General features: G+C 40.3%; 1 protein-coding gene across 1 annotated transcript in view; it reads right to left on the bottom strand.

Moving 5' to 3' along the window:
• GCN1 (GCN1 activator of EIF2AK4) overlaps window positions 1–12,362 on the bottom strand; it is a 250,315-nt gene that overhangs the window by 71,373 nt on the left and 166,580 nt on the right. The window contains exons 32-45 of the mRNA XM_082258862.1: window positions 11,365–11,530; window positions 11,040–11,234; window positions 10,711–10,957; window positions 10,513–10,634; window positions 10,307–10,421; window positions 9,974–10,153; window positions 9,590–9,810; window positions 9,382–9,450; window positions 9,146–9,284; window positions 8,867–9,063; window positions 8,429–8,689; window positions 7,781–7,996; window positions 7,536–7,700; window positions 7,231–7,392 (exon numbers count right to left, since the gene is read on the bottom strand). Of these exons, the coding sequence (XP_082114988.1) occupies window positions 7,231–7,392; window positions 7,536–7,700; window positions 7,781–7,996; window positions 8,429–8,689; window positions 8,867–9,063; window positions 9,146–9,284; window positions 9,382–9,450; window positions 9,590–9,810; window positions 9,974–10,153; window positions 10,307–10,421; window positions 10,513–10,634; window positions 10,711–10,957; window positions 11,040–11,234; window positions 11,365–11,530 (2,455 nt within the window). The remainder of the gene's footprint in view (window positions 1–7,230; window positions 7,393–7,535; window positions 7,701–7,780; window positions 7,997–8,428; window positions 8,690–8,866; window positions 9,064–9,145; window positions 9,285–9,381; window positions 9,451–9,589; window positions 9,811–9,973; window positions 10,154–10,306; window positions 10,422–10,512; window positions 10,635–10,710; window positions 10,958–11,039; window positions 11,235–11,364; window positions 11,531–12,362) is intronic.

Below are 12,362 nucleotides of genomic sequence, written 5' to 3'. Positions count from 1 at the left end.
TTGTATTGACCAAACTTAAATAGTGCAAATCAATCTCCAGGCTTGTGTAACCATTCAACCACAATTGACAATGCTGAATGGTCCCCACCTTCCAGGTCCGTAAATAAAAGTATGCAATTAAAAAAAGACCCAAGATCAAGGAAAAGATGACACTTCATATGAGAAACAAGATAAGTGTCACCAGTCCAACAAAGCAATGGACTGCCTCATTGTTCCAAGGCTGAAGTTACCTGTCCTTGAGACATCCAGTGTTTACTCAGCTGGCAATACAAATCATTTACTACCTTCCCAGAGGACAGCAGAGTAGTAACAAATTCTTTAATATATATCTATATACATAGATATATATTAAATTACAGTGCTTGCTATGTGCAAAGGACAATGCATACCAGAAATAATTCGCTAAAACTGAAAAGTATGATAAATTCATATAAGTCTTCTAGGGAGATTCCCATGATCTTTAAAAGGAATAACGCCTAAATAGAGATGTTCCACATATCAAATCGCAAGTATCGTTCTATAAAATACCCAACTACAAAGGACATGATATATTCTAGGGATAGACCGATATGGTTGTTTCAGGGCGGATACCAATACCAATATTTTGGTCACAATGTATCGGCCGATATTTTGTACATTTAAAGTTTTGAAAAATAAAGAAAATTTATGACACAAATCTGGTACTGAACATGTTAATTTTTGTTTAATGCTTAATGGCTGGCACCCTGTGGTGGGTGGCTGGCTTGCTGACTGGCACCCTGTGGTGGGTGGCTGGCACCCTGTGGTGGGTGGGTGGCTGGCAGGCACCCTGTGGTGGGTGGCTGTCTGGCACCCTGTGGTGGGTGAGTGGCTGGCACAGGGGCTGTGGGTGGCTGGCTGGTACAGGGCCTGTGGGTGGCTGGCTGTCTAGCACCCTGTCTGTGGGTGGCTGGCTGTCTGGCACCCTGTGGTGGGTGGCTGGCTGGCACAGGGGCTGTGGGTGGCTGGCTGGTACAGGGCCTGTGGCTGGCTGGCTGGTACAGTGCCTGTGGCTGGCTGGCTGGTACAGTGCCTGTGGCTGGCTGGCTCGCATGTACAGTGCCTGTGGCTGGCTGGTACAAGGCCTGTGGATGTGGGTGGCTGGCACCAGGCTACTGTGGGTGGGTGTATGGCTGTGATACACTCCCCCGAGGCTAGTCCTGACTCCAGACGAGGCTGTGCAAGGCGAGGGAGATGGCTAAGAAGGCAGAATAAGGTCACAAAAATATCGTCAATATCGGGAAGTTTCAGGGCCGATACCGATATATCTGGCAAAGTGCATTTCGGTCACCGATAATCAGTCTATCCCTAATATATTCCTCTGAATGTATTGTAATGGAACTTTTTGCATAAAGATTATTGGAAAAAGGAAAAAAAATTTCCAGGAATAAATGACATTCGCATAATTAATAAAGTTACTAAATTTTCCTACAACCAGCAAAATACACAATATTGGGACAGTGCATCGAAGAGTTATAAAGGCGGGCAATCACCAGACCACTGTAAATATGACTTGTATTAACAAAATGGTTTATAGCAATGCCAGATTAGATTATAGGACAATCTGAATCCTAATTACGTAACTGAACTGTTAACCAATTGGGCAGATGAGAAATTACCAGTTACTGCCCATTTTTGAACCCACCGATTAGAAGATAGTCAATGGTTGAGGAGTGGTAAATTCGATCATTAGTTCCATATCATATAAAAGAGGAAAGGAAAAGTTAAAAGAAAATGAGAAAGGAGCACAAACACTTTGAGAGAATTCCTGGATGACACTGAGAAGGCTGCTGCCCATTGATCACTACCAATATTGCTGATCTCTTGCTGCTAAAACAAATCATCTCATCCCATAACACATCCCATAACATTTTCTCTTTTGAAGCAGTGGTGAGATATAGACTAAAGTATCTTTACTAACCTCTTTGCTTCCAAGATCGTAGGAACTGTATTTTACTGTTGGTTTTTTCATATTATTATTCACATGATTTTTTTGCGTAGGGCAAATTTATCTGCTAAAATTTTCCCCTTGTATATAGTCTATTTTATAAGTTGAAATTTTACCGCGAATGGTTAATTGATTACAGATCTGTGTTGGAACTAGGGCTATTGTTGGTAGACCAGGGCAATTGTCTTTTGTTCATGCCAATTCCGCAGATCTAATAACTAGAACTTATTTGATTATAGTAGTGTTTTGCTCTTTGAGATCAGTTTCTTTCCTACGGCCACGGAAAGTGAGAAACTTAAGCGCATTTAGGTATTTTATTTTGAATCACAGTTTATCACAATTTTATGGTTGATTGCATCTGCTTCTGTGTTTTGTCTTTAAATTTAAAAAATAGTCCAATTACAATAGTGTTGATATTCTTTGATTGTGTGTGTGAAATATAAAATCACCAGTTATTTTAGTTTTGTATGTGAATATATAAATATACTTGTATTTTAATAAATTATCTTTATTAATTTAATTTGGAGATATATATATATATATATATATATATATATATATATATATATATATATATATATATATATATATATATATATATATATATATATATATATAGGTAAGAAAGCACCATAAGCTTCAAGAACTCAGAAAATTGTGGTTGTATACTATTGAGTGTCTGAAGAAACTTCATTGTGTTTTTAATGTATGAAGTTATTTGCTGTAATCGACTGGAGGCACTGTGTATTAATTCTATTTATAATTCAGGCGCCACCATTTTATTAATAATTTATAATTCGCCAAGCACCTCCTTGTTATTTAATTACATTTCCCCATATTTATCATAATCAGATTTTTATATCACACACCCACTGCAAAACAATCTCCCCTTGGGCGTACTTTTAGTTTTGGTTGCACCTAGCATTCCTGCTGCTGCAAGTTGCGATATAAAACCCATCTGTCAAAGATCTGCTGTGTCATTTAATGAACAGAAAGTTAATTTTTCCCTTAAACCCCAATACCGGATTATTATTTTTTTTACGCCACCCACAGCTTAACTACTTGCCTATTGGGTACTTTTCCCCCCTTCCTACTAAAGCCATTTTTCAGCTTTGAGCGCTGTCACACTTTGATTGACAATTGTCATGCAACACTGTACCTATAATGAGATTTTTATCATTTTTTTTTCAAACAAATAGAGCTTTCTTTTGGTGATATTTATTCACCACTGGGTTTTATTTTTTCTTAAACTAAAAAAGACCAAAAAGTTTGAAAAAAGAAAATAAATTATTTTTGACGCAAAATCCATTTCTCTGATGTTCATTGATGGACACAGCTCATCTTCTTGACTACATGGTTATACTGCCCCCTACAGGAGTAGGAAACTAGGCAGAAAAGAACTTGACTACGCCTATGGGGCAGTCCCAGGGGGTATACTCCCACTCTCTGCTATATGTGCTCAGATTTTTTACACGCAGTGTCAGAAGAAAAAACCCAACTCCATAGAGGGGTGGGTGCTGTGTGCGTTAATGAACATCAGAGAAATGAATTTTACGGTAAGTCAAAAATCCCATTTTCTCTTTCGTTCATTGACGGATACAGCACCTCATCTTCTTTACTAAGTGGGATGTCCCAAAGCAGTGTCAAACATGAAGGGTGGGAACAGCAAGAAAAACTACTTCCCAAGGCTAACCATAGCCAACCAGGAAACGGAGCTCAACCAGAAAACTGGTGCTCACCTGAAAAACATTAAAAACACCCTCAAAGAGGACCTCTTAACAGCAGCCTGCAAAACTTTGCGGCCAAAGGAAGCATCTGCAGATGCCAACACATCCACCTTATAAAACTTTGTGAACGTGTGCACAGACGACCAACTAGCCGCTTTGCAAACCTGCATCACTGACACCTGATGACGGAAGGCCCAGGAGGCACTAAGTGCCAGAGTAGAGTGCGCCTTAACAGGGAAAGAAGGAACCCGACCCTTAATCAAATAAGCCTGAATCACTATATAAATAAATAAATAGTAGCGCAAGAGCAATATCAAATTGTCTAAAATAAGCCTGAAGGTGGAGATCCTCAATAAATAGTGCATAAAATACAGTATAAAAACACTAAAAATCACTAAAAGAAGAGTCCCACAGTCCTTTTCAGGCAAAAGTGCATATAGCATAAAGCATAAATATATGTGTAGTCCAATAGATAGCCGATGAATCGTGCAGTCTATAGGGATCACCTATGTTCCGCCACCAAGTGCCGGGGATAATGGAAGGAATGGCAACTCACCAGATCCCAATGCTCATCTATTCTCATAAATGAGCAAAGATCGCTTTTAATACACTGGACCAGCAGGATACCATGAAGCATGTATGAACCAATTAGATCTGACTCGCTGTCCAATCCACAATAGATAATCCACTCAATCACCCGAGCATGTAGGGATAAAAAATAGCCTCCACTAGTGCAGTATCTGGTCTGGCGTGGAGCCAGTTTCAGTAGGATTGGTCGCTCACCTCATCGCCTGCCTTTTTCTAAATGCCTATTTGAATTCTACCAAAAGTGAGTGCAACTGTACTGTATTTGTTTATGAATAAAGTCTATTTTAGACATATTGCCCTAGTGGAGGCTATTTTTTATCCCTACATGCTCGGGTGATTGAGTGGATTATCTATTGTGGATTGGACAGCGAGTCAGATCTAATTGGTCTATACATGCTTCATGGTATCCTGCTGGTCCAGTGTATTAAAAGCGATCTTTGCTCATTTATGAGAATAGATGAGCATTGGGATCTGGTGAGTTGCCATTCCTTCCATTATCCCCGACACTTGGTGGTGATCCCTATAGACTGCACAATTCATCGGCTATCTATTGGACTACACATATATTTATGCTATATGCACTTTTGCCTGAAAAGGACTGTGGGACTCTTCTTTTAGTGATTTTTAGTGTTTTTATACTGTTTTTATGCTGTATTTTATGCACTATTTATTGAGGATCTCCACCTTCAGGCGTATTTTAGACAATTTGATATTGCTCTTGTGCTACGATTTATTTATATATTGTCATCAAATATCTTCATTATTTGTTTAAGTAGCAGCATTTAGTCTTATCCAGCTAGTAGCTGGTGCGTCCTGAAGCGCAGAGATATCTCTACATTGGTTGTGTGGTGCTGAGATTTATTGCTTCAAGCCTGAATCACTGTCTGTCTGATCCATCTGCAAATGGTCGCAGCAGAAGCAGCCAACCCTTTGCAAGGTCCATCAGTGAGGACAAATAGTGAGTCTGACTTCCTAAAAGACTCTGTAGCTGCCAGGTACACCCTGATTGCCTGAACCACATCCAGGGAATGCAATGCAATTTCCTTAGGATGCTGAGGCCTGGTACACAGGGAAGGAAACACAATGTCTTTATTTAAATGAAAATCAGAGATGACCTTTAGAAGGAACGACGGACATGGACGAAGAACCACCTAATTCCCGTGAACCACCTGAATTGCCTCCTGCAATTTCTGGAGTTTTCCCAGAGGAAGAAACAGCCTGGCTGAGGCCGACTTCAGAGTCTGACCCAGATAGTCCAGACTGATGGATGGAACCAGAGCAGACTTTTGAAGATTCAGAATCAAACCAAACTTTGACAGATTTCCAGATTTCGCAGAGTAATCTCCAAGTTGTCCAGAAGAGCAGTAAGAGACTGCTTGCAAAAGCAGATCGTCCAGGTACCCCAGAACAGGGTTCCCCCGCTGACGGAACAACGCTACTTTTGTGGAGACCCGAGGAGCGGAGGCGAGACAAAAGGGTAACGCTAAAAACCGATACTGCTCCGCGCCCAGGAAGCACTGGTGGCCGGCGCATATTGGGATGTGGAGGTAGGCATCCTTGATGTCGATGGAAGCGAGGAAATGCACCTGGTGTAGGGACGCCACTGCCATGCAAATGGACTCCATTTGGAAGTTCTGTACCCGCAAAAAAGCAGTTTAGTGTCTTGAGGTTCATAATTGGAACATACCTTGCCTTTCTTCCTGGGAACTGTAAACCGTTTTTTCTACCTAGTGTCTTACTCCTGTAGGGGGCAGTATAACCACATAGTCAAGAAGATGCGAAACCATGTCCGTCAATGAACAAAATAATTTTTTTTTTATAGTTTGTTATAAAAGTTTGCAAACAGGTAAATTTTCTCCTTCACTAATGTGGGCTGATGAGGCTGCACTGATAAGCTTCACTGATGGACACTGTTGGGACTGCACTGAAAATCAGGACACAGATAATCTGTGCCCTGATTTCAGCGCACATGTCCCTAAAGCCAGGTACACATCAGGAGACCTCAGCCAGGGTTAAAAAAAAAAAAAAAAAAAAGATTGATTGAGGATTATACTGTGTTCTGTTCCCTTGTAAAATGCCCCGTCCCCAGGTCAGTCTGCGCCCACGAAAAATCCCCCCAAGGTCAGTGTGTCCCCCAGTACAATCCTTGCATTTCCCAGGTTAGTCTGTACCCCAATATAATCTCCCTAGATCAGTCTGACTGACATGGGGGATTGTACTGGGGAACAGACTGACCTGGGGGAGGATTATACTGAGGGACAGACTGACCTAGGGGAATTATACTAAAGGACAGACTGACCTGGGTGGGGAATTGGATTCTTCTATCCACCCAAATTGTGTATGATGGAGGAACTTGCTGGCTGAGCATTAAAAAAACTATGGACAGATATACAGATTCCTGCACTATATACACTATATTTTACATTAAGGTAGGCTAATATGAAGTGTTCGCTCTCTCTCTCTGTATTTTCAGTGTACACAAATCAATGGAAGAATTTTTTTTAACGATTGTGCTGAGGTGTATACATTTCTGTGAGGCTCTGACTTGTTTCACAGCAATCAAAGCATATGTTAAGGTTCCAAGAAGACTTTTTCTTTATTTAATCAAGTCCCCTTAATCCCCTCTCACCATTGACACAATTTGGCCACACCCACTTTTCTGCTCAAAGATGCCCGAGGTCTTTACAATGATAGCAAGACCACTGGCATAATGAAAACCATCCCCACTCTACCCACTATTCACTGTGGCTTACTAAGCAAACACTCTTTTTTTTTTTTTAAATCAAGCGATGGGGCCCAACCTCTGATCTTGCACACAGGCCCACTCATTTCATAAATCACCCCTCCATCAGTGCTGATGTCTGCTAGAAGAGCCAAAAAACAAGAGGAAGGGTGAGCTTGGAGTTGAGATTTAAGGTTTGATTTTTGTCTTACTATAAATGTAATTACCAATTGTTTCAGTAAATATGGCAGAATGTCTTCCAGTGCTTGATGACCAATGGTGGAGTGCAGCTGCTCAAAGGTTTTGGCAGCTGCCTCTCTAACCTCCTCAAGGGGATCACACAAAGCTTTCCTCACTGTAGGTACTAGAGATTCAGAAAAGAACAACACCTGAAAAGTAAAAACAATAAAAAAAAGTTCAGAATAAATGTGGGGTTAAAAAGCATGAGTCTGTCATATTTTAAAATATACCTACACTAAACAAGAAAAAGGTTTGAAAATGATCAGATACGTTATTGTTTTTAACCACTTACCGCATCTTTACTTGTTGATTTCATGATCTCACTTAAACCAATGCACACACCCTGTCTTTCATCACTCTTATCAGACCTCAGACCCTCCTCCAAAATTGGAATGATCTCAGGAAGAATTTTCTCCCCAAGTTTCCGGACTAGGTCCCCAAGTGTTCTGGCTGCAATCTAAAAGAAGAAAAAAGACCCTGATTTCAGTTTGTTATAAGGATGTCATTTTACAGCTAAGAGGATACTGTTCTACTTACCGTTCTCTTGTCAGCACAGGTGCTAGCAAGGAATCCCAGCAATAAGTTAAATAGAGTAGGTAAAATCTCTCTGAGTGTACGAGGAGTATTTGAAACAACTATTTTCCACACATGAAGTGAAGCTTGGCGCACCACCAATTGTGTATCAGAACGTCCCATGTACAATCCAGCTAGCACACGGTTTCTCCTTTCAGCTCCGAGTGCGGAAATGATGGCCTGAAAACAATTACAAAGTAACTTTAAAAAGATGTTCAATGCTTTCATGAATAATGATTTGATAAATATTATGTTAATGTTTCACAAAAAATATGATAAAAATCACTATTAAATATCTAGAGACATGGGGGGTTGTCAACAGACACTAATGGTGGGGATTACTGTACACAGACTCTTCAGTGTGTGTTGCTGTACGCAGGGAAAAAAAAAAAGTTAACAGGACTGAAATGTTCGGGAGTTGAGTTGCGTTATTTCCAATGGGCTGGCTAGCCTAATGCATACACCTCAATTCATGAAAGCACACTGCTATTGTGCAGCCCTCTGGAAGAGTTGGGGGACGCATTTGAGGCCTTCTATTAATCTTAGGTTGACCATCACTGATCTAGATTGTAGGTCTGCTATCCAGCTGTAGAATAGTGTCTGGTAGTTTACCTTGGTGGATTGTACAGTCCCAAAGTTGTCATCCTCAGAGGCGGTCTCTGTGGTCATCTTTCCAGTCACTCCAGAAATATGAAACAGCAAGTCTCCAAGAAGTTGAACAGAGCTGAATCTTATTCTCCAAAGGTCATCAAACAGACCCTGCTCCAGCTGAGGTAAGAGGAGTGCAATGGCTGTCTCTGCATACATGGTGATGACTCTTTGGCCTGCACGTAGTGCTGTATCACGTACAAACTCATTTTCATCTGCTAGGGCCTGCAATAAAATTCAAAGATAGCAAACTTCAAACATGACAATAAACAAAGCTGACAGCGAAGGATCAAACAGTACTATCAAAAAGACAATGCAAGTGTCCTGTTAAATTTGCACATAAGAAAATGCAATAATAAATTGATCCTACGTTATAATATAGTACTAAAACAGACAAGTTACCTTTAGAATGCAGGGTATAATGGGACCAACATAGGGTGTAAATTTGTCCCCAAAAGTGATTGGCAAATAAATGAACATCATAACGTAACCATCGCGGACATGGGGAGCAATATCTGCTTTACTGGCAGTAGCTACAATTTCTGGCATTAGCTTTTCTAGTTTCTCAACTCCTAAACCAGCCATTACTTCTGAAAGACCTGTGGGAAAAGCAAAGGGGAACATGTTAATTTTTCCTACATAGCACTCAATATAAAACTATTTCTATGCCATAGCTGTTACCTTGTGCAGCACCCGAGCGATCCACTGAGCTGAAGTCGGATGCCAGAGTATCCATCAACCACGGCAGCAAATCCTGGAAACAAGACTCCCCTGTCCCTTTCACCATAGCACCCAAAGCCTTAGCAGACACAGTACGAACCTAGAAAACAGTTTATAAAAAAAATAATCCAAGATGTTATCCAGGAAGTTATTTCCATAGACGGCAGAAAATGTGGTTAACACCCAAAGAAACTTACTTCAGGAACAGGGTCTATAAGGGATGCCTTGAGTCCTGGTATGATACTTGGGAGGTAAGGAGCCAGGTCCTGAAAACAATGTGAAATACATGGGTTCTAATTTCTTTTCCATTAACTAACAAAATAAACAAAAACCTCTCTTCACTGGCATTATTAATGCATAAAACTACTTCTAAGACACAATCCAGGACAACTAGAAAAGCAATACCTTCTGGTCAGTCAGAGAGTACATGTTTCCAATAATCTGTGCTGCCATTTTCCTGGTGTCTGTAGATCTGTCCTGGAATGCCCGCTGTACTATGGGCATAATAAGGGCAAGAGAGGGCGCATCAATGAAATGAACAAACTTAGTGTCCAATAATGTTTGCAGGCACATCTGTGTCATTCTTGAGGGGTCCGTAAGTGCATCAAGCAACACAGGACAGATAGCTTTAAAAGGAGAAACAAAAACCAACATTAATGTGCATGTACAGAGTGTATTACATTTTAAAGTAAATATAACACACGGGTATTAAACCTTGTAATATTGAGCAACTTTACAATTGATACATCAAATGATAGGATACTGTATTGCAATACAACTTGAACTCACCCAAGATCTCTGGATTCCTAATTACAGAGCCAATCTGACGAAGGGCCTGCTGCCCAGCTTTTTGTACTTTTACGTGGGAGTCTGTAAGCACTTCAGTGAGCTTGGGCACAATACTAGGGAGACAGGAGGATAGTTGTTTTGGAGCACAGTAAGCCATAGCTCCCAATAGCTCCACGGATCCTACAAAAAGACAGCATCATCAGGGCATCATTATTCAGTTTCTCAGTGACTCATATTCTGACATATAAAATATTCTAATTAAAGTTGGCAGATGGCTGATGAAATCCCACTAAGTCTGACACAGCCAATAATAAAATACATATATAGAATTACCCGCTTTAGTTCTCCAGGATTCCTCCTCAAGAGCCACCAGAAGGGATGGCAATACAAGCTTTACACCGTGTGCACTGAGATTACTCATTACTGCCTTGGCACATTCATCTGCTGCCTGAATTAGATAGAAATTACATTAAAGAACTTCAATCACTATTTTCTTTTTTTTTTTAAAACATACACGATTCTGTAAGATCAAGACTTACCTCTCGCACATACTGGTTTCCATCACCAAAGCACAGCAAGAGATGAGGCAATACGTGAACCACATATGGCTCAAATAACTTTCCTAACATATTACAAAGCATCTCAAAAGCAAAGAGGGCCCCTGGGGAAAAAGAGAGCAAGTCAGTTTTGGATGATTACCATTACATCTCCTTTAGCAAGTACCATCCATTTCCTACCTTCCCTACGTCGGAAATTCTTTTTATCTTGAATGGCTTCTGTCAGCGTTGTCATCATCTCCTGCTGTTTCAGGGAAAGGATGCCCAAACCCTTTACTAGCCCGGCTAAACCATAGGCGGCTCCTTTTCGTTCTGCATATTTATCGGACTCTAAAAGAAGGGCCATTAGCTTTTGGATCATACTACCGGCATCATCCTTAATTGCTGGCACCAGAGGAGGCAGACAGCTGGCAATTGATTCCTGAACCTTTGAAAGACAGTAACAGAAGGTCATAAGCACTGCTCAGAAGGTAATGATAATCAGAATGCAAATGTATGAGAAATAACACCTGTTGTGATGGCGTTGAGAGAGCTGCTATAAGTTTGCCCACAATAGGTTTAACTTTAGGGTCACTTTTGTCCAAGTGCTTGGCCAAGGAGCCCATGAGAATGACAACACTCTGACGAACAGCATCATAGCTAGCATCATTTGGTGCATTCTTCAAGAATTCTTCAAACACTGGTAGTAAAGAGCCAACACAGTCCTGAAATGTAGAAATATTTAGCAACATTAAATTAAGAATTGTATATTTAACTGGAAATTCTTCCCAAATATAGTATAAGGCATTACAAACATGATTAGATTTTCATATTTTAATTCAAGACTTCCATCACCTTTCCATGTGTGTTCAGTGCAGACAAAGCAGCATCCAGCATACATTTTCTGACATCAGGGTGGCGATCATTAAGGGCATCAGGGACAAAGAACTGGAAAAGCGGTTTAACTTGAGAGCTGTCAAGATACTGAGCAAGCTGGTTCAATGCCAAAGCTACACCACACCTATGAAAATGCAGAAAACACGAGCCTTTACTTTCAATGTAAAACAAAGAAACTCACATTTGCAGACATAACTAATAAGCAGCGAGTGTGACATTCACTGAATGTTCACTACATGTGTATCTTACTGTGGCAGGTTTTTTACATGTCTGTGATATATGCCACATTTACTGCTTTATAACTATATTGCATACATTTAGAGTGTAATGTCAGACAAAAGTTTGGTTTACATTTTAAACTTTGGAAAGAAAGAGGTTGAAACCTTAGACCACTGTCACTAAGAGGATGTAAGGGGAATCCCCCTATTGGTAAAGCAGACAGCAATAAAAAAGACTAAATATGTGTATGTTTTCCCTCTAGGAAACAAAACATCTTTGGCTTGAGTTACAGTGCCTTGCGAAAGTATTCGGCCCCCTTGAACTTTGCGACCTTTTGCCACATTTCAGGCTTCAAACAAAGATATAAAACTGTAATTTTTTGTGAAGAATCAACAAGTGGGACACAATCATGAAGTGGAACAAAATTTATTAGATATTTCAAACTTTGTTAACAAATAAAAAACTGAAAAATTGGGCGTGCAAAATTATTCAGCCCCTTTACTTTCAGTGCAGCAAACTCTCCAGAAGTTCAGTGAGGATCTCTGAATTATCCAATGTTGACCTAAATAACTAATGATGATAAATAGAATCCACCTGTGTGTAATCAAGTCTCCGTATAAATGCACCTGCACTGTGATAGTCTCAGAGGTCAGTTTACAGCGCAGAGAGCATCATGAAGAACAAGGAACACATCAGGCAGGTCCGAGATACTGTTGTGGAGAAGTTTAAAGCCAGAT

Source organism: Pelophylax lessonae, assembly GCF_965119305.1.
Source record: "Pelophylax lessonae genome assembly, chromosome: 1".
NCBI lineage: Eukaryota > Metazoa > Chordata > Amphibia > Anura > Ranidae > Pelophylax > Pelophylax lessonae.
The sequence above is the reverse complement of the archived record's forward strand: the minus strand, read 5'-3'. Positions and strand labels throughout refer to the sequence as shown.